Below are 19,385 nucleotides of genomic sequence, written 5' to 3' on the forward strand. Positions count from 1 at the left end.
TTCAATTAAATATTATATTCGGATTAAAAACGCGGATTAAGAAAAAAAAAAAGAGGAAGATATTTCAAAAGAACTTGTTTATTGGCACGGATAAAGATGATATAAAGGAATTTTATGATGTTTCGATAGGTGTTGTTGTTGTTGTTATTATTATGAAGCAAGAGAAGAGAATAGGTAATATAGGTAAGTACGTTGCAATATTGCACCTTACATATTTCATTCTCGTCTAGGGAAATCCTTCTGAATATATTTCTACGATGTTGCTCATAGTCTAGTCGTGCAAAGCTTTGCTCTAATAAAGTTCTCCTTCGACGTTGTATAGTCGAATATATATCTAGAGCGAAGACACGACGGTAAAACGTGAGATTCAAAGGGAATGCGTGAGAGGATTCTTCGGTTGCATCAATGCTGCAAAGGACCGAAGTCCACCTCGGGTCTTGAGAAAATAACTTATTCAAGAACGTCGGCATTATGGTGAACTGAAGGCTCCGACACACACGTATGTATATACATATATATATATCTATCTCTTAGACCAACTCTGACGAATAAAGATAGACAATATGTAAAGTTCCTGATGGCGAAACCGCGAGCCTCTGGAATCTTCCGAAATTCCGGAACTCAAAATCGTTTCGTAACTATTTCGTCGATATCGCGTTGAATGCTCACACTCTCTTCTATGGTCACGAAAACACCTTCGACATTCTTTTGCTCATAATTAACTATCAATCCTAGCCTCCTTTGCTTCGTCATGCCCCATCCGCGCCTTTGGATGCGATGATTTATTTAATCGAATTAAAAAAGAGAAATTATTTTACAAAAAATCGTTTATAATAAATTGTTTATAACAAATCATTGAGTTTAAGTATATACTTGATTTATGGATATCAGTAGGTAAAGGTTAAAAAAAAATATTATTCGTCAAAATTATTTCTAACACATTGTTCATAATAAATTATAATCGTTTAAACGATGATGATCAAAGGAGAGAACAAAAATTAGAGAAAGATTTATTCTTTGTAATGATTTTACTTTCATGTCTTTAAGGCTTTTAAATTTGGAGATATTCAAATATAAATAATAGTTGATTACATTGACACACTGACACATAATTTTTTGGAAGTCTACTTATCTACGTAAATTTCTGGAACTTACAGATCAGCTGGTCATCGTAAACAGATTTTTCTATTCACAACGTAATATACACATGTTTTTACTCACATCAGGTATTTAATGAAATCATGAATGGCGAACTTCAAATGGCTGTATCTTTTGAACGAGAAGTTATACAGACGTGAAATAAAAACGATTTTCAAAAAAAATTTGCCCTCTTCTTTATTTACGTATGCATTTCATACGTGTATAAAAATATAATAGAGGTGGTTTCAAAAAAAATTTCATAAAGTATCTTAAAAATCGTAAGCATTTCGATGGATTTATGAAGTTAATTTTATTAGTAATTATTTGATGATGTTTCATAGTAAAAATATCACTGTACTAATGTAATTACATTTATAATAATAAATAAAATCAAAACGTTAAAATAATAACATTAAATTATTTCTTACTTTGTATTCTAACCTGATAATCCGAGAAAAAATTCTTTTTTATTTTTTTATTTTTTTTCTTAATAAATATTCACGAAAATAAACATTTCAAGCATTATTAAAATCTTATTTGAAATTAAATAAAATTCTAATGAATTAATTAAATATTAATTTAAAATCTTAATTAAAGTCTTATTTAAAAGCTTATTTTCAAGCTTATATAAAAAATTTCTAAATGTTTAATCTTTACACCCCATTCTATACACGTTCCAATAATAATAATTAAAATTAAAAGGATTACACTAAATTTTACCTTATCTGGATTATCTGGAGAAGAATTGAAATGAAATATAAAATATCAAATGATTATTTATGATTAATGATGTTTCCCGTTTAGAATTAATCCATAAATTAATTCGATTTTATCCAAGATCGTACTTTTATGAAATGAAAGACGTCGTCATGTAATGTAACGCGAATCATTTCAAGAGAAGTGGACGTTGAAACGGCAGGATATTTTGTATTGTCTCCGCGTCAGTTGGGCTTGGCCACAGGCAAACGGGGAAGGTAGTAAACGGTTGGATTAATTAAGCTCGTTTGTCCGACGATTCGCGTCGAAATCAAATCGTGCTGATCGCGCGCGCGTGCGATCAAGCGTTGGGCTTTGGGTTAGCAATAGCGAAGGAACATAACGAATGGAGCACTCTCTCTCTCTCTCTCTCTCCCTTTCTCTTTACGTCTCTCTATCTCACTCTCTCTTCTGTCGCTAACCAGGAAGCAGAGTCAAGGGGGCGTTACGTGAGCCCGTCGGTCACCATTACTAAGCATTGTGTCTGCGGTTCCAAGCGATTTGTACCCTTGCCGACCACGCGTCAGGGACATTTATTAAACCGGTGCCACAATACAGATCCTATCCTTCTCCATTTACCTACCCCGATCTAAAGAGAGAGAGAAAGAGAGAGAGAGAGAGAGAGGATGAGAAAGAGAAATATTCGAGTTATTCGAAAGCTTGGATATCAACAAGATCTTTATAAGCGATCATAACAATAGCTTTCCTTGATATCCGTCATCTATCTTAGTACTAAAATCGATGTTTAATAACCTCGAACGTTGACGTTTATTTCCGGGAAAGAATATGATAATGAAAAGAGGATAAGTAATACGTAATAAATATACAATATTAAATGAATATTAAGATTTATGATTAACGATATTTTCTGTTTAAATTAATCCGTAAATTAATTCGACTTTATGAAAGATCGTTCGACTTTCATGAAATGTGATTTATTATTTTATGAATTGAGATTTATCATTTTAATTATCTTTTAAAAAAAAAAAATTATTATTTTAATAAATTTGATTATTTATACGTTTGGAAATTTTAAAAGCTATAAAAATCTTCGAATATAAGATGAATAAACGAAACGTATTCGTCACAATATGTGTCGTCGTGCAAAGAAACATAATTATTTTAATAAGCTTATTACTTTAAGTTAATGGTCTTAAAAATATTACATAATATAAACATGAGATAGACGAATTATAAATATCATCAATATAATGAAATTAAATTATTTTAATTGTTGGGCGTTAGTAATTAGGAGAAAGCATTACTTTTATGTATCTCGCATCGTAGCTATAGCGATGATCGTCGAGATTTTTACGAAGTTTATTTTCTAATCTTCCTAAGATGATACGGTCTTAGACTTATTTCGAAGTCACGATAAAAAAGGTAAAAAGGCCGATGACATAAGCTTTGTAAAATAATACTCGTTGCGTTTTCTTGCGAATTAATGAAAGGAAAATCTAATTTTTTTTTTTTTATTATTATTATACATCCTGAAAAACTCGCGAGAAAGATATAAAACTTCGTAATTATATGAAAATTTATAACAATATATTCGACGAATTCTAATAAAATACAATTATTGCGTGATATTTATGTACCGTTATTTGTACTGAATAACTTTGTTGTAATTGAAATTTAAAGAGATGACCGATGTTGGTCGAATTTAACTCGACTGTCTTTGGTTTATTGTATCTGTTGACTGTTATACGATTTCGCACGAACTATAAAGACAATAATGAAATTAAGAAGGGGAAAAGGAAAAGGAGGAGTTCCAATTAAAAAAGGGAAGTGCATGTAAATGGAAGGAATGATACTTATTGGTCGTCTTAGGATACTTAGTTTAGAATGTTTAAACAATCTGATTTGTGTTCGTTCCTTGTCCAAAGTGAACGTATTACCGCATAAGTTGCTATTTGAGACAAATTATTATTGGAAGTATTGCATGGAGACAAAATCGTTTGTCTAGGCTCGTTTTATTTAAGAGCCTATTTGCTATGTTCATTTATTGTCCCGATTTAACATATTCTTCAAGACTACGTGTTCAGTTAAATAATAACTAAATTCGAATAATGGTAGCAATGCATTTTTTATCCAATGCATTTTCTTAACTCTCTCAGTGTTCAACTAATATCTTAGATTCTTTATAGTGATATATAAATACATATATAGTCCTTAAAAGAAAGTCCTGTGAGTTTACGCGCGTGAAAGTGTCATCAAGTAAATTACCTATTTTACACATTAATAAATAATTCCCAAAAACATGTTTAGCAACGTAATTTACTTTATTATATCTAAAAAAAAAAAAAAAAAAAAAAAAGGATTAAGCATCTCTACTTAAAAATCTCTATGATCTGTAGCAATCGCGTGACATTTATCTCTATGTTAAAAAATTCGATTAATGATATAGGATCTTTTTGTAAAAATAAAGAATGACGAAAGAAAAGAAATAAAAATAAAGACAAAAGAAAATAAAACAGGAAGGAAAATAAAAATTAAAAGGAAGAGAATAGAAAAGAAATAAAATGATGCAAGGAATGAAAAAAAAGAAAGAGAAGAAAAGCATACGAAGTTCCTAAAAGGATTTCCTTTTACAATGTAGGTGTATATACGAAAGTGAACACACATCGGTCGTTCGTCAAACACGAAAGCACCGGACGCATCGAGCATGTTCGTTGAAATTAAACAGCGTTTCCTCGGTGCACTATTCCCTCTCTCTCTCTCTCGTCATTCACAGGCACACATTACGTTTCTGTATAGGTGTATATGTCTATACATGTACATGTGTATAGGTGTGAGGGAGCGCGCACGTCCACGCTCCTAGTGTCCTGCCTCCCTCTTACGCCGTCGAATCTCGTTTACACCGAAATACTCATTGAGCGAGCAAACAGAAAGTGGGCAGACCGATTGAAGCGCAGCATGAGCACGCACACGTCGCTCGATAGCGCACCCTTTTTCAGATTCCGTTCGATTTACACGTGCCGCCTTTACGAGAGAATATTTCGACAGAAATCCTTTGGCCATGCCTTTCCGTCCAACGTCCTTTAGGCGATACGAATTACTTATTGATCTTAAACAACATCGAAACCGATTTTTTTTTCCTTCCCTTCTCTATCTTTTTCTTTTCTTTTTTTATTCTATTGAATCTTGAATGCGATACGAATGGAATACTTTTAATTCGTTATTTTAATACTTTCCTTAAATCATTTATATTTGTGTAGATCCATGTGTGTGTGTGTATGCATGTATGTATGTGTGTGTGTGTGTATTTATATTCGATATGATCTATATTGTAGGACTTTTTTCTTCTCTCTTTCATTCTATTGAATTTTGAATGCGATACGAATAGAATACTTTCACTTTGTTATTTTCAAACTTTTCTTAAACGATTTCTATTTGTACATATCTATTTATTTATATTCCATACAATTTATATAGTAAGAAGTGTTATTTTCGAAAGAGCCACATTATACATAATATAAGTATATATATTATATATAATGTAATATATATATATATATATATATATATATATATAATCTTATATATAATATAAGTATTTTATACTTTAAATTAATGTTGAGTAGGTATATATATATATATATATATATATATATATAATTTAACAAAATATAATTCATTTAAATTTAGTTTTCGCATTAATAAAATAATTAATTAAAATAGTAAATAATAATAATTAAAAGAAGACATCGATATCATTATTATTATACATATTATTATTGTTGTTGTTATTATTATTATTATTATTATTATTATTTCTTTTTTCTTTTATTATGACTTTCTATTAATACGAAAATTACATTCGATGTTTAATTATTATTAATTATAAAAATATACGGTGTCTCCTTATTATTAATTATAAAAACTTAAAAATCCTTTTATTCTCGATATAATCAAAGCTTGTATATTCTAATTTATGTCATGTAATTTCAAAAAATTTGTATAAGTCTATGATCATTTTTTCTTTTATTATCAATTAAAACATTTTCAGGGCATACGAAATTATAATTTATGATGAATTTTGAAAAGTTATTCGAATAATTTTGTATACACCTGAATATGAACTCGTAACGAGGTCGATTTAACAAGAGCAACGTTATGTTTAGAAATGTTGGCTGCCTCGTTGAATCACTTAGGAGTGTTAATTACGACGGAAAGTTAGCGTATGAACGTTGAGACGAAGGATGACGCTCATTTTATACGCTTCGCCGCTTTGCTAGCTTCGAAACTACCTGCCACATTCACTGAAACAATGACTCATCTCTCTCTCTCTCTCTCTCTCTTTCTCTCTCTCTATCTACCTATCTATCTGTCTCTCTATCTCTCTATCTATATATCTATCTATCTATCTATCTTTTTGTCTTTTTAATTCAACAATTGCATATTCTTAAAAATTTAATATAGCTACGTAATAGAGTTATCTATTCTCTCATATCAATCTACTTTTCATCATATAGAGCAAATAAAAATTTATTTATAACACATTTAATATTTTATATATGATAAATTCTAAACATATATAAACGTAAAAATATAAATTTATAATAAAGGTATTAAAAAGAATGAAAAAAAAAAGCATAAGACACAGTATACAGAAACACAGTGCATATATAAACATAGTATTCCTATTTGAAATTTTAATTTTAAATTAATTAGATTTTCAATTAGATTTAATACAAGCGTAAAAGTTTGCAAAGGAATTAGACTGAAAAACCTACGCGATTATGCTCACGAGAGTATGAATCATGTGATTAAAATTAACCCTTACAAAAAACTGTCGTATGGTGGGAGGAAGGAAAGAAGGGACTTGATTCAAGGGAAAATGAGTTAGAGTGAGTCGAGTTGAGTCGAGTTTAGCCATATTTTCGTGAGTATGGACTCTGACCGTTATATCTTGTGGCTGGTATATATATATATATATATATATATATATATATCCCCTCCCACCTTTTTACCCCCGTTGGAACTTCCTAATAAATTCATAAGCTGGTAAAAGTGATAATGGGTGCAACCCTTTCTCGCGCTAGAAACCGACGTCGAGACGGTAAACTGAGTACGAAACATCGGCCACGAAATTATTATTAAGCTGAAAGAGAAAGAGTAAGAGAGAATAAGAGAGAGAGAGAGAGAGAGAGAATATGTGAAATGCAAGTTTTTAAGATAGCCGATGGTTTTGAATAAAACAACACGTCGTATCCCTCATTACATGACGTATTCTCTCATTAATAAAAAAAAAGGAATATTATAATGAAAAGACATGAAAAAGAAAATGTACGAAAGTTTCATTGCAGAATTTCTTAAAGAAAATTTTATGAGCAAATTCGAAGAGGATATATACATAGCGTTTAAATAAAAAAGATCAAAATTAGTATGGATTAATTAAACTTTTATAAAAAGTATATAAATATATATATATATATATATATATATATATATATATATATATCCCGTTCTCTTTTTCTCCTCAATCTCTTTCGAGTTTACTCAAGCGAGTTACTGGTAAATATGATAGTGAGCAAGAGAACGTCTCACAAGCGTAACTTTTCAATTAAAACCATCATTTCACGGTATATCTTCAGTTCTTATGTTCTTCTTTCTTTCTTCTTTCTCTCTTTCTTATTTTATCTTTCTTTTCTTCTTTTCCTATTCTTTTTTCTTAAATCTTTTAGCGAACACCATGAAAACGACCAGAATGAGATCGCCAAGAGGCAAAGAAACTTCGCACGAGATAATTCGTTTGTTCAGCGTGTCAACGCTTCTGGATTTTCATCGTCCTCCTATATCTATATGTATGTGTATATAATGTACATATATATATATATATATACTATACCTACTTGCATACGAAACCACCGTTTCGTCATTCGACCAAGCTAAATTAAACAAAAATCCGTTTTGAAAATATTATTTCTCTTCTACTAACAAAATATACACATGTTTTGTTTTTGTCAACGACGACAAACGAAAGGGCAAGTGGAGACTTCATGAAAGCCGAACTAACGACCCATGACATCAACATTCTCTCTTCTTCTAACATGAGTTTTCTTTTCTCTTTTACCTTTTTCTATGTACATGCCGAACGTAACCTACATTTCACCCCTACGACTACGCAACGCATAATTGCCTGCTCGAAATCTCTTGCACGTGTTACCGACCGCATTTAAGCATGAAATAACAGATATAAATCCAAAGGAATATTATTACAAAATGATTAGTTTAAAACTACGAATTACGTTTAATTAATATTTATAATTAATTATAATTAATATTTATAATATATATACGATTTTTAGATATACGATCGATAGATTAGATTTTATTCTTTTTTTTATTTTTCCCTTAATTACATAGTTATTAATTTGTTTCGAAAATATTATCAAAACTAACGAGCAATGTGATACTATTCGACAGAAAGGACAAAAAATGTTCTACGAAGGATCGAATTTCTTTCGTCCTTCGTTAATAAAATAAAAGAAAAAAGAAAAAAAAAGAAAAAAGAGAAAAAAGGGAAAGAAAGAAAAAAAAAAATTTGGAAAAAATCTAAACCGATAGCTACCTTCCAAACTAACTACACACGAACAAGGAAATGAATAGTTCCTTTTTTCTCTATTTTCTTTTACTCTCGTTAACGCTTGACGAGTTTCCTCGGTGATTTAATTGCACCTCCATTGAAATTCGATCAAAGCTCGTTCGCTAATTAAACGCTTCCATGACGTTGCTATACGAATATCTATTTACTTATCGATCCTCACGAGATATAGTCTAGGATAGTATCAAAGAAATTCAGAAAAAATCTTTAAATCTTTAATATTTTTCTCATCGACACAATTATGTCTAATATTCTGAAAACAATTTAGGAAGAGCAAATACTTCGAAAAATATACTAAAAAAATTAAAGTGTCTCATAATTAGACAGATAATTTATCAAGTTCGTGAAAGTCAATTCTATATATGCGTTTATCTCAATCGTACTGATAAGAGAAATGCTGAGAAAAAAATAAGACATGTACATTATATAATATAATATATACATATAATATATATATACATATAATATATATATATATATATATATATATATATATATTTTCATTGACTATCTGCCATGAAAAAAAATTTTTTTGATCATATTTTTTGATCACGCATGAATATCGCATATCGTTTATCACTTTATTAAAATATTGCGTTTAATAATAAATAAAATAGAGAATCTCAAACGAGAATAATGATATAATGAAAACGGATCGATCAATTACAGGTTGAAGCGTATTCAAAGGATTCCTTCGGCGAAATCTATTCTCCATCTTGTATTTTGGCATTCCTCGAGGAGGACGCGACGTTCTGTCGCACGTTCCAAGTAGGAATAGAGGAGAGTTCCCTAAAACCGCAGTGACCTCCAATTATCCTGTGGATACCACGTGGTACGACGCGTGGTCCCCCTATGGTCCCCATGGACTGTCCGCAAACATCCCTAACGTCGCTCTTCTCCGTTACCTCGGATGCCCCTCAGATTAATTAATTATTAAAATAACCCCTTTTGGGGAGACATTGTTATCACTTTCAATCGAATTAGAACGTAGGTAGGAAACCAAAAAAAAAATGTAGACGTCGATTAGGCGCTCAATGATAACACGTGTAAAATGAATAATCCAATACAATACACATTATATAATTATATATAGATTTATATAAATTATATAAATTTTATATAGATTTATATAAATTATATAATTATATATAGATATATATAAATATAGAATTTAATTTTATTTCTATAAAAAAAGAAAGAAGAAAAAGTTTTTAAATTCTAATATTTGATTTTTATCTAATTAATACCAGTTTTGGTTTCGAAACAAATAAAATAAATAAGTAAATAATAAGTAAACATATATATATATATATAATTTCGAAACAAACAAAATAAATATACTATGTATATATTCACACGTTACTTGAGATATAACATATTATATCAATAGAATACAATATGATATATTATATATATGAAAAATGTTAAAAGAGAAGATAAAAGTAAAATTAATTGAGAGACTTACATGACGTTCTTCACTCTCCTACGACCCGAGTGTGACTGGCTTGATCAACAAAACCGAAAAGCACTATACGTACGAAAAGGAAGATATGAAAACATAAAGGTTACATCGCCACGAGACAATCTACGATCGATATTTCTGTAAACATTAGGTCTAACGAAGTTCTGCTCGTTTTATTTAATTCTGTATAAAATCCATTTCCCATAAATTCTTTTTACGTTTACAAAAAAAAAAAAACAAAAAGAAAAGAAATTACACGATATAAAACTTATTGTATAACTTAAATTTACTTATAATAGACATTAAAATTTTTGAATATAAAACAAACGATTATATAATTTCCCTTCAATAAATTATCATAAAATTATTAATTACACAAATATACATAATGTATATATACATATATACATAAGCATGTGACTTGTAAAGAATTAAATAAAACAAAAAAAAACATAATGAATATTCAAAAAATTAAAATTTTACCAACAAATAATTATAGAGGATAGAGAATATTCTCTATTTGGCAAAAAGAAATGCTTTATAACAATAATATCTATGTACAAAACTATTATTCGTTCATCAATAATTTAAAAAATACTAATCTTCTAATCGAATTGTAAATTTTTAATTGATATACCACGTGAGTTAGATAACAATCGACATTTTCTTTTTTCTTTTTTTCTTTTTCTTTTTTTTTTTTTTATTTTCTTCACGCTTAATTCTCTCCCCGTTTCTCAACGACCACATTTCAAAGGGGTTAAGGGTCGACTGTAAGCTGGAGTGCAAAGGTCCGTCGAGTCTCAGTAAAATCAGAAGCCCTCATTAGGCATTCTGAGGTTGGAAGGGTGGTATCGCGTCGCTCGGCACCCTTCGTCTTCTTCCGTCGTTCGTCCGTCGAGAATAGATGAGGGGACGCGTAAGACCGGACATTTCAATAAAACCGAGCAAACGCGCGGCTTCAAACCATTACGAGAGTACGATGAATCCTGGTCAGCAGATTCCTTCAGATCAAATTGCGCATGTTCTTGCCTCGTTTCCCTTCTTAATGAAACGGAATAAGACTCCTGACAATCGTATCGATCAGGTTTCACGTATATCTATTTGCGATCCCTTTGAGCTCGACTTCGATTATTATTATCGCTTCTTTACAACTATTATTACGTTATAAAAAAGTTATGATTTAACTTTAATTTCGTATAAGTTTCGAAACACGTTCACTTAATATTTTTCTTAAAACTTTTTTTGGTTTTCTTTTTTTTTGTTTCTCTTTTTATACAGCATTTCATTTTAATAAAATGATAAGAAATTATGAGAGATATTTAAATTAGATTCATTAGATTGTTCAAATTAGATTATTTTTTGTTTATTATAATATACCGTAAGTATTGTTTATCAATAGTATTCTTTATTTAATCGTTAATATTTTTTCATATATATACATTCTTTATTTAGTCATAGTCAATAATATTTATAAATATATTTAGTTATGTCAATTAAAGTCATAAAATTTACTTATATAACTGTTATTTTCATAATATAAACTAATTTTGTATAAATCGATTCACTTGACGTTTCACGTATATAATGTTTTTTATTTTACAAAAATATAATAGAGTATTATTTACTCTTATTATTATACACGATCGTATTAAACTTCTAAGAAATATTATAAAAATTTTAAATAATTTTGACAAAGTTAGGAATTGATCATTAATAATCTACCATAATAGTAGTCAATGCTTTAATAAGATTTGTGAATTTGTGATAAACTAATTTAGCGGTTTATTAGATAAACTAATTAAGCGGAATTACTAAATTGATTGATTGCTTAACTATTTGATTAGTTAAATGGCCCGACTATTTGATTTCATTAAAGTTTATTGAATTTCCTTAAATTTATCTCGTTAATCACTTACAATTATAGTCATAGTACGTTTCTAGATATTTATTTGTTTCTAGATATTTATTTTTTATTATTTTTTAATTTTTTTTTTTATAATAAACATAAGTCATACGTATTATATATCATGATTAATTATCATATTTGCTTATTCTAAAAAAAAAAAAAACCGATCACTAGAAACATATTTTGCAACATTGTAAAACAAAGTCCGAGTAAAAATAGTAAATAAATAAAACATTGAATAAATTCAAAAGAAAAGAGATTAAATAAACAAATGAAATCATTAAGCCAGAGTTTGAAACTATGCAACGTGGTTCAAAGGATGATTTCAAACAATAAAAAAAAAAAGAAAAAATAAAGAAAAAAAGAAAAAAGAACAAAAAAAAAAAATCCAAAAGAGAGAAGATAACAATACAACCATCAGACATGAGGTGGTTGGTTCAATTTAAAAAAAAAAAAAAAAAAAAAAAAATTTCGAAGATGTAAGTACTTAAAGAAAAAAGAAAAAGGAAAAAAAATTATACAAGCAGACAATCTAAATGAGTTTCATTTTTTCATCCTTTTTTCCTCCGTTTCTTTCTTTCTTTCTTTTCTTTTCTCTTTTTCTTTTTTCTCTTTAAACGTTTAAATGTCCCTTAAAGAGAGGAAGGGGAGGACGATAGCTGTTTCGAGAGCGATCTTATTGAAGTACAGTTTCTACAGTAATATTATCGACTATATGAGAGAAAAAAGAGAGAGAGAGAGAGAGAGGAGAGAGAGAGAGAGCATAGAGAAACAGATAAAAAGAAGAAAAAGAAAGGTAAAGCGAAATGGTAGCGATAAAAGTATGAGAAACGCAATTTGGCTCTCTCCGTAAAAGTAAAAGGAGGGAAGGGTAGAAAGAAGTGGGGTAGGAGTAACAGTAGAAGGTAGGTAAACGTGTGCCAGGAAACTTTTCTCGTGTAGTTTTCCTGGTCCACCGAGCGCGAGAAATGGCACCAGGAAAATGGCCTTTCGGGATGTCGCTCGTCGTCACATCGATTCTCTCGAATTAGTGAAATCATTATTTGGCCTAACTTTCTCTCTTTTCCTTTCTCTCTCTCTCTCTGTCTCTCTCTCTGTCTCTCTCTCTCTCTCTCTTTCTCTCTCTCTGTCTCTCTCTCTCTCTCTCTTTTTCTTCTTGGCACCTCCTTGTTCCAAGAAACACAAAATCTCTTTCTCTCTCTCTCTCTCTTTATCTCTTTCTTTATCTCTCTCTTTTTCGAGAACTCCCCCTTTATAAATTTATCTCCCTCGATATCGCACGTGTATTCGTATCGGAACGACAGCCAGGCAGAGCCCTTCACCGTCCCTTCCTCGATTCTCTTCCGCCATGAAAATTCGATCTTGATTCGAGCCCAAAGAAAGATACTTCGAATCGTTCTGACGATAATCCAACCCGACTAAAATGATTAACGCTTAGAAAACGAATTTTCCAAGGACTGCGCTGCGTTCCACTTCATTCCACTCCCCATCGCCACTGCCAACGGAAACGATCATTACTTGTCGTCTTTGAAATAGTAGTTTATTATCTTAAAACAATCAATAATAATGAATTTATTCTTTTTTCTTTTTTCACGTAAAAGAATATTAATGAGCAATATTATTAATAATATTTTCAATCCGTAATAATAAAATACCCAATTTTATTTATTCTCTTTTTCTTTTGTGAATTACATGATCTCTCTCTCTCTCTCTCTCTCTCTCTCTCTCTCTCTCTCTCTCTCTCTCTCTCTCATCTACTTTAATTCGAATTTTAGGGTACATATATATTTATATATATATATATATATATATATATATATATAAATATATATATGTTCATTAGAGTATCTATATATATATATATAAAGAGAGAGAGAGAGAGAGAGAAAGAGGGAGAGAAAGAAAGAGAGAGAAAGACATATACATACGTTTTCTATCCTTCCGTGCAGTTCGATCAGGGACACAAGTAAGAAAGTTGGAATTTGTTCGACGGATGGGAACCAGGACCATCGGTGGTCACGCTTCATTTCGTCGTGTTCAACTAGCCCTAACCGTTTCTCGTTTCTTTTCTAAGTAGTCCCAAGCTCTTCTCTACGAACCCATCTTTCTCTTCACCATCGTAGAAAAGAGAAAACTGCTCGATACACGCCTGTACGAACCTATAAAAATCACGCTTCCCCTTTCTCTCTTTCTCTCTCCCTTTCTCTTTTATTTCCTTTCTCCTTCTATCTTTTATTTTAGCAGGAGTCATGAAACGAGCGAGTTCCACTTCTCTTTTCTCACTCTCCCGCAAAAGCACACCCTTTGCCTTTCTTCTCTTCCCAATTTTTTTTTCCTCTTGCGAGCGAAAGCCACGGAGTCGTATATTGGATCACGAAGAGGGATAAATAGGAATCGGTTTGAGTCCTTCGAAAGAATTTACAGAACTTTCTTCTCGCATTTTTTTTTTGTTTTTGTTTTTTTCTTTTCACATCGGACACAAATAAGTCTGCTATTTTAATATGGTAGCTTCAATCAATAAAAAAGAAAAAAGCAATAACAATAACAACAACAATAAATTGTTCTCTTAAAATACGATCTATTCGATGTAATTAAAACATCGTCGAGTAAAAGACGAAGTGAAAAAAGAAAACAAAAAAAAAAAAAAAAATACAAAAATAGTTTTTAGCCTTCAAACACATAGCAATGCTATTTGAAAAAGTCTAATAAGTATCATTTTGTCATCGTAGTTGTCCAACGACGGCACGTTAAATAATGGTATATGCTTTGTAGTCTGACGCAAGGGAGAGCAAATTGTTAGCCGGTGAAGCAGACCGAAATGGATAGAGAGACGGTAACAACGGTTTTGACGGATACATGAACACGAGATAGAAAGAGAACAAGAACCTTTAAAATCTCTTGCATCCGAACATGAGAAACGTTCAAACAGACGGTACATAAACGGAACAGAGAAAGTCCACACGAGAACAAGAGATTGGCGACTGAGCGTGCATAAAGCCAAAGCAAAGCTACGTTTGGTCAGTATTCGACGCACTGTGCGGATGTTTAATTACTCTCTCTCTCCCTCACTCTCTCTCTCACTCTCTTCATAGAGATACTAAATATTCAAGCGTCTGTGAGACGACTTGGACGAAGAGAGAGGGAGAGGTGGGAGAAAGAGAGAGACAGAGAAATCAGTGTATATATACGACATCATCTAACAGATATATGAACGATCATAAACGAGTCGGTAGCTTGTGTTCAACCACGTACATACATTTCATTAAAACTAAAGTTGAAGTTCACTACTATATCGTAATGTACTACTCTAATTTTCGTGGTGACTCATAGTAAATATACATACATCTATCTACAATAGACTTGTGTGTTTATATATATATATATATATATATATATATATATATAATATATATAATATAATATATATAATATAATATATATAATATAATATATATATAATATATAATATATAATATAATATATAATATAATACATATATATAATATATATATATATATAATATATATAATATAATATATATAATATAATATATATAATATAATATATATATAATATATAATATATAATATAATATATAATATAATACATATATATAATATATATATAATATATAATATAATACATATATATATATATATATATATATATATATAAACTGATAAATAGACTGAATGAAATAGTAAACGAACAATTTTTCGTATTTTAACTATGAAAAAACTTTGATAATTCTCCGTATCTCTTCTTTTGACCTTGAACAATCCGATCTACTTTCGGAATGGTTTGTCTACTCTCCTTCCTGTCCATCTCTCCTTTCTTTCTTTTTTTTATCATCCCTTCGTCTGATCCTTTTCGCTTTAATTAGCTCCGTCAACCGGTAAACAATAAAACCTTATTTCTAACGAATTAATTTCGAACAATTCCGCGGGTTGGCTTTTAAGCGCGAGCTCACGGCAAACGCAATGGCAACGTCGGCGGCTTTTATTCCGCAGGGGTTTGGCATCTCAAAACGTAACGAGCATCCCTTTCATGTAATACTATCTTCAACCCTGCGCCTTCCCGGAATTCCTGGGACGCGAACCTTAAGCCCCCTTAGGATCCTCTCGATGCTATGCTCGAAAGAGTATCTTTTCTCTCTCTCTCTCTCTCTCTCTCTCTCTCTCTCTCTCTCTCTTTCCTTCACTTATAAATGTTAAAAACAAAATACGATCTTTTAAACTTTTTACGAGTTCAGTTTTGAACTTTTTTATATTTTCGACGTACATTTAATATTAAAAAGTTTAATACACGGTAATCATTGTTTTCATTTCGGAAAAATCTAATTTAAATCTTTACTTGTTCTGCATATATATATATATATATATATATATATATATATGTATATATATTAGAAAAAAAATAAGATTGAATCGAGCGATAAGTGCATATATCAAATTATTAAAAAAGATATTTACGTATGGGTGTAATTAAAACTTTTATATCGAATTTATTGTTTCCTCCTACAAATTCCATATGTAAATACATAAAACTATACCATTAAAACTTCTCTTTTACACTTTTATAAAACATTAATATTCGAGAAAAAGCATCGTCTTTATACTGAATAATATGCATCATTAAATGTTAATATAAAAGATACCGAAAAGATCATTAAATTGAAATTACCAATTCGTTTTATACTAATTCCTTAAGACGAACACGTATTTACTTGATAAATGAATTCCAAACGATCATAAGAATGAAGAGGGAAACGTAACAGTACGATCCAAATAGTAAGAGACAACTATCTCCCTATCTCTCTGTTTCTCTTATGACCCTATACATTCGTGACGACATTTGGAGGTCCCCATCGGAACTTCGGAGAACTGTTTCCGGTCGCTTCCGACGCGGATATTCAGTTTGATGGTACAAACCGGATATTCGACTGGTGCTCTTACGAAGTGGTTGCACGATCTAAGGATGCACGCGTTGTAATCTATAGAAGGAAGAGAGAAGGGATAGAATAATGGATCGATGGAAGTGGAAAGCCTAAGAGGAACTTGAAGAGAGAGAGAGAGAGAGAGAGAGAGACAGAGAGAGAGAAAGAGAGAGAGTGAGAGAGAGAGAAAGAGAGAGAGTGAGAGAGAGAGAGGAAGAGAAAGGCTTATAGCATCACGAGTAGCTCATCTGCATTTCAAATGATGAACCGTACCGAAGGTATCTCTCTTCCTATTATATATATATATATATATATATATATATATATGTATGTATGTATATTTGTGTGTATGTATATCTCCACCTAGGCATCTGTTAAGTACACTCTTCCTCACGCTTTGTCCTCAAATACCGATCTATTCCAATCCTCTTCTTTCAATATGATACGAATAATCAGAGAGAAAAAGAGAATGATATACAAACAAAGAGAGAAAGAGAAAAAGAGAGAAAGAGAGAAAGAGAGAGAGAGAAAGAGAGGAATAGAGATAGAGATAGAGATAATATCACTTGCGGTCAAACCGCATTACAATGTACTCATTGGACCCAAAGAAAAGTAATGCCTATGGATTTGTGGCTAAACGGGCGGACAAATGAAAGTGAACGGAAGTCGTTCGTTACTTCTAAATCGATGAATCATCGACGTAGTACGTTCGGAATGAGATTAGGATACGTCGCTTGTGCTTTTGATTAATTTAACGTTAAACCTTCATTTGTTGTTAAGCGTTGAAATTAAACGATTATTTGGAAGTGAGAAAGAGAGAGAGAGAGAGAGAGAGAGAGAGAGAAAAAGAGAAAGAGTTATACAAATGTATAGAATCGACGGAACGTCGAAATTTCACAGTTTAATTAGTCTTGATAATATTTGGATTTGTTGATGATAGAAGAGGAGAATTCGTCGGTCTAATTAATTCATTCGCGGATATGTATTATAAATATAATGTACAAATAGACAGACAGACAGACAGACAGACAGACAGACAGACAGACAGACGGATACTTTTCCTTTGTTATAATTTACTTAGAAATGTTTTCGTTTTCGCTTTCGTTCTTTTTTTCTTTTTTCTTTTCTTTTCTTTTCTTTTCTTTTTTTGTCAATTAAATAAAAACAAAAGAAAAAACAAAAAAAAAAGAAAAGAAAAAAATAAAGACGAAGATAGCTCGTTTAAAATATAACGAAAATGACGTTGTCTCACGTAAAGCTCCTGGGACTTTGTACTATGCGAAGTTACTCTAGAAATACTATCTTCTCGTTTTCTTTTTCTTTCTCTCGACCATACGTCACTTTAAATTCCCAACGTAGTTTATTTCCTAGGCAAACACGAACGCGTTTGCATCAATGTGAGAAAAAGGGAAAGAGAGAGAGACAGAGAGATAGAGACAGAGAGAGAGAGAGAGAGAGAGAGAGAGAGAGAGAGAGAGAGAGAGAGACAGTGAGGAAGAAAGACAGTGAGGAAGAGAAAAAGAGAGAAAAAGAAAGAAAGAAAGAAAAAGAAAGAAAAAGAGAGAGTTTTATCGTTCCAACGTTTATGCACTCGTGTAGTTTTTTATATTCCCGTTGGTAGAAACGAAAAGTCGAGAGCTTCGTAAGGGAGGAAGAAAGAAACCGTCGAATTTTCATAGGATCCTTCTTTCGACTTTTTGCGATCGTCCGTAAAATCGTTTCGTATAAATGGAAATAGAAACAAATAAAAGAAACGGAAAAAGATAAAGAGAGTGAGAGTGAAAATGAAAGTGAAAATAAAAGAGTGGGAGTAAAAGAGAGAGAAAGATAGAGGAAGAAAGAGAAAGAAAGATAGTAAGCTTACTTACCTTGCCAACTCCGGTGAGCTCCTTAACTCCTATCCGCCTGAGAAGGGCCGGTGGTGCCGGAGGCGGTGATTTGAGAAGCAATGCGGCGTATCCATTAGGAAAGATGGGTTGCTCTTCTGGTCCGATGTTCTCGTCACCGGAACGCCGTCGACGATGGGGACTCGACGACAGGTTTAACTTCTGTGCGGCTCTGCGTAAACGGAAGAGATTATTAGATCTAGGTCATTAGTTGGTCCATTAGGAAACTCGGTATATATATATATACGTGATATTATATATAAATATATTAAGAAATGTTTGAACATATTATGATACATGAAAGAAAAACGTGCCGAGTGTTTCGTTACGGAAAACGTCTGTTCTCTGCTCGAAGGTAAATAACATACTGACACAAAAGCGTAGATGTAGGAAAAACAGACCACGTTTTCTTTGTGGGTCTGTCTCTCTCTCTCTCTCTCTCTCTCTCTCTCTCTCTTTCATTCTTTCTCTCTTTCTCTCTTTCTCTCCTTCTCTCCATTGAATATGTAAACAGTTCTAAATACAATTACAAAGGAACACGTTCGATAAATTAAATTTTACATAATATAAGTATATAAATAAAATAAATTGAGATTATTTCATTGTTTCAATAACTATTATAATGAAAAGATTATTAATTTGTATAAACCAATGATGATAATTAAACAAAAATATTATGGTATTAATAAAAA

General features: G+C 31.1%; 1 protein-coding gene across 2 annotated transcripts in view; it reads right to left on the reverse strand.

Moving 5' to 3' along the window:
• LOC118443198 (uncharacterized) overlaps window positions 1-19,385 on the reverse strand; it is a 510,470-nt gene that overhangs the window by 121,052 nt on the left and 370,033 nt on the right. For both annotated transcript variants that reach the window (XM_085656601.1, XM_085656600.1), the window contains one exon: window positions 18,676-18,865. In XM_085656601.1, coding sequence (XP_085512727.1) covers window positions 18,676-18,865 — 190 coding nt within the window. The remainder of the gene's footprint in view (window positions 1-18,675; window positions 18,866-19,385) is intronic.

The sequence above is a fragment of the Vespa mandarinia genome, chromosome 4 (assembly GCF_050613455.1).
Source record: "Vespa mandarinia isolate Hongniang chromosome 4, ASM5061345v1, whole genome shotgun sequence".
Classification (NCBI taxonomy): domain Eukaryota; kingdom Metazoa; phylum Arthropoda; class Insecta; order Hymenoptera; family Vespidae; genus Vespa; species Vespa mandarinia.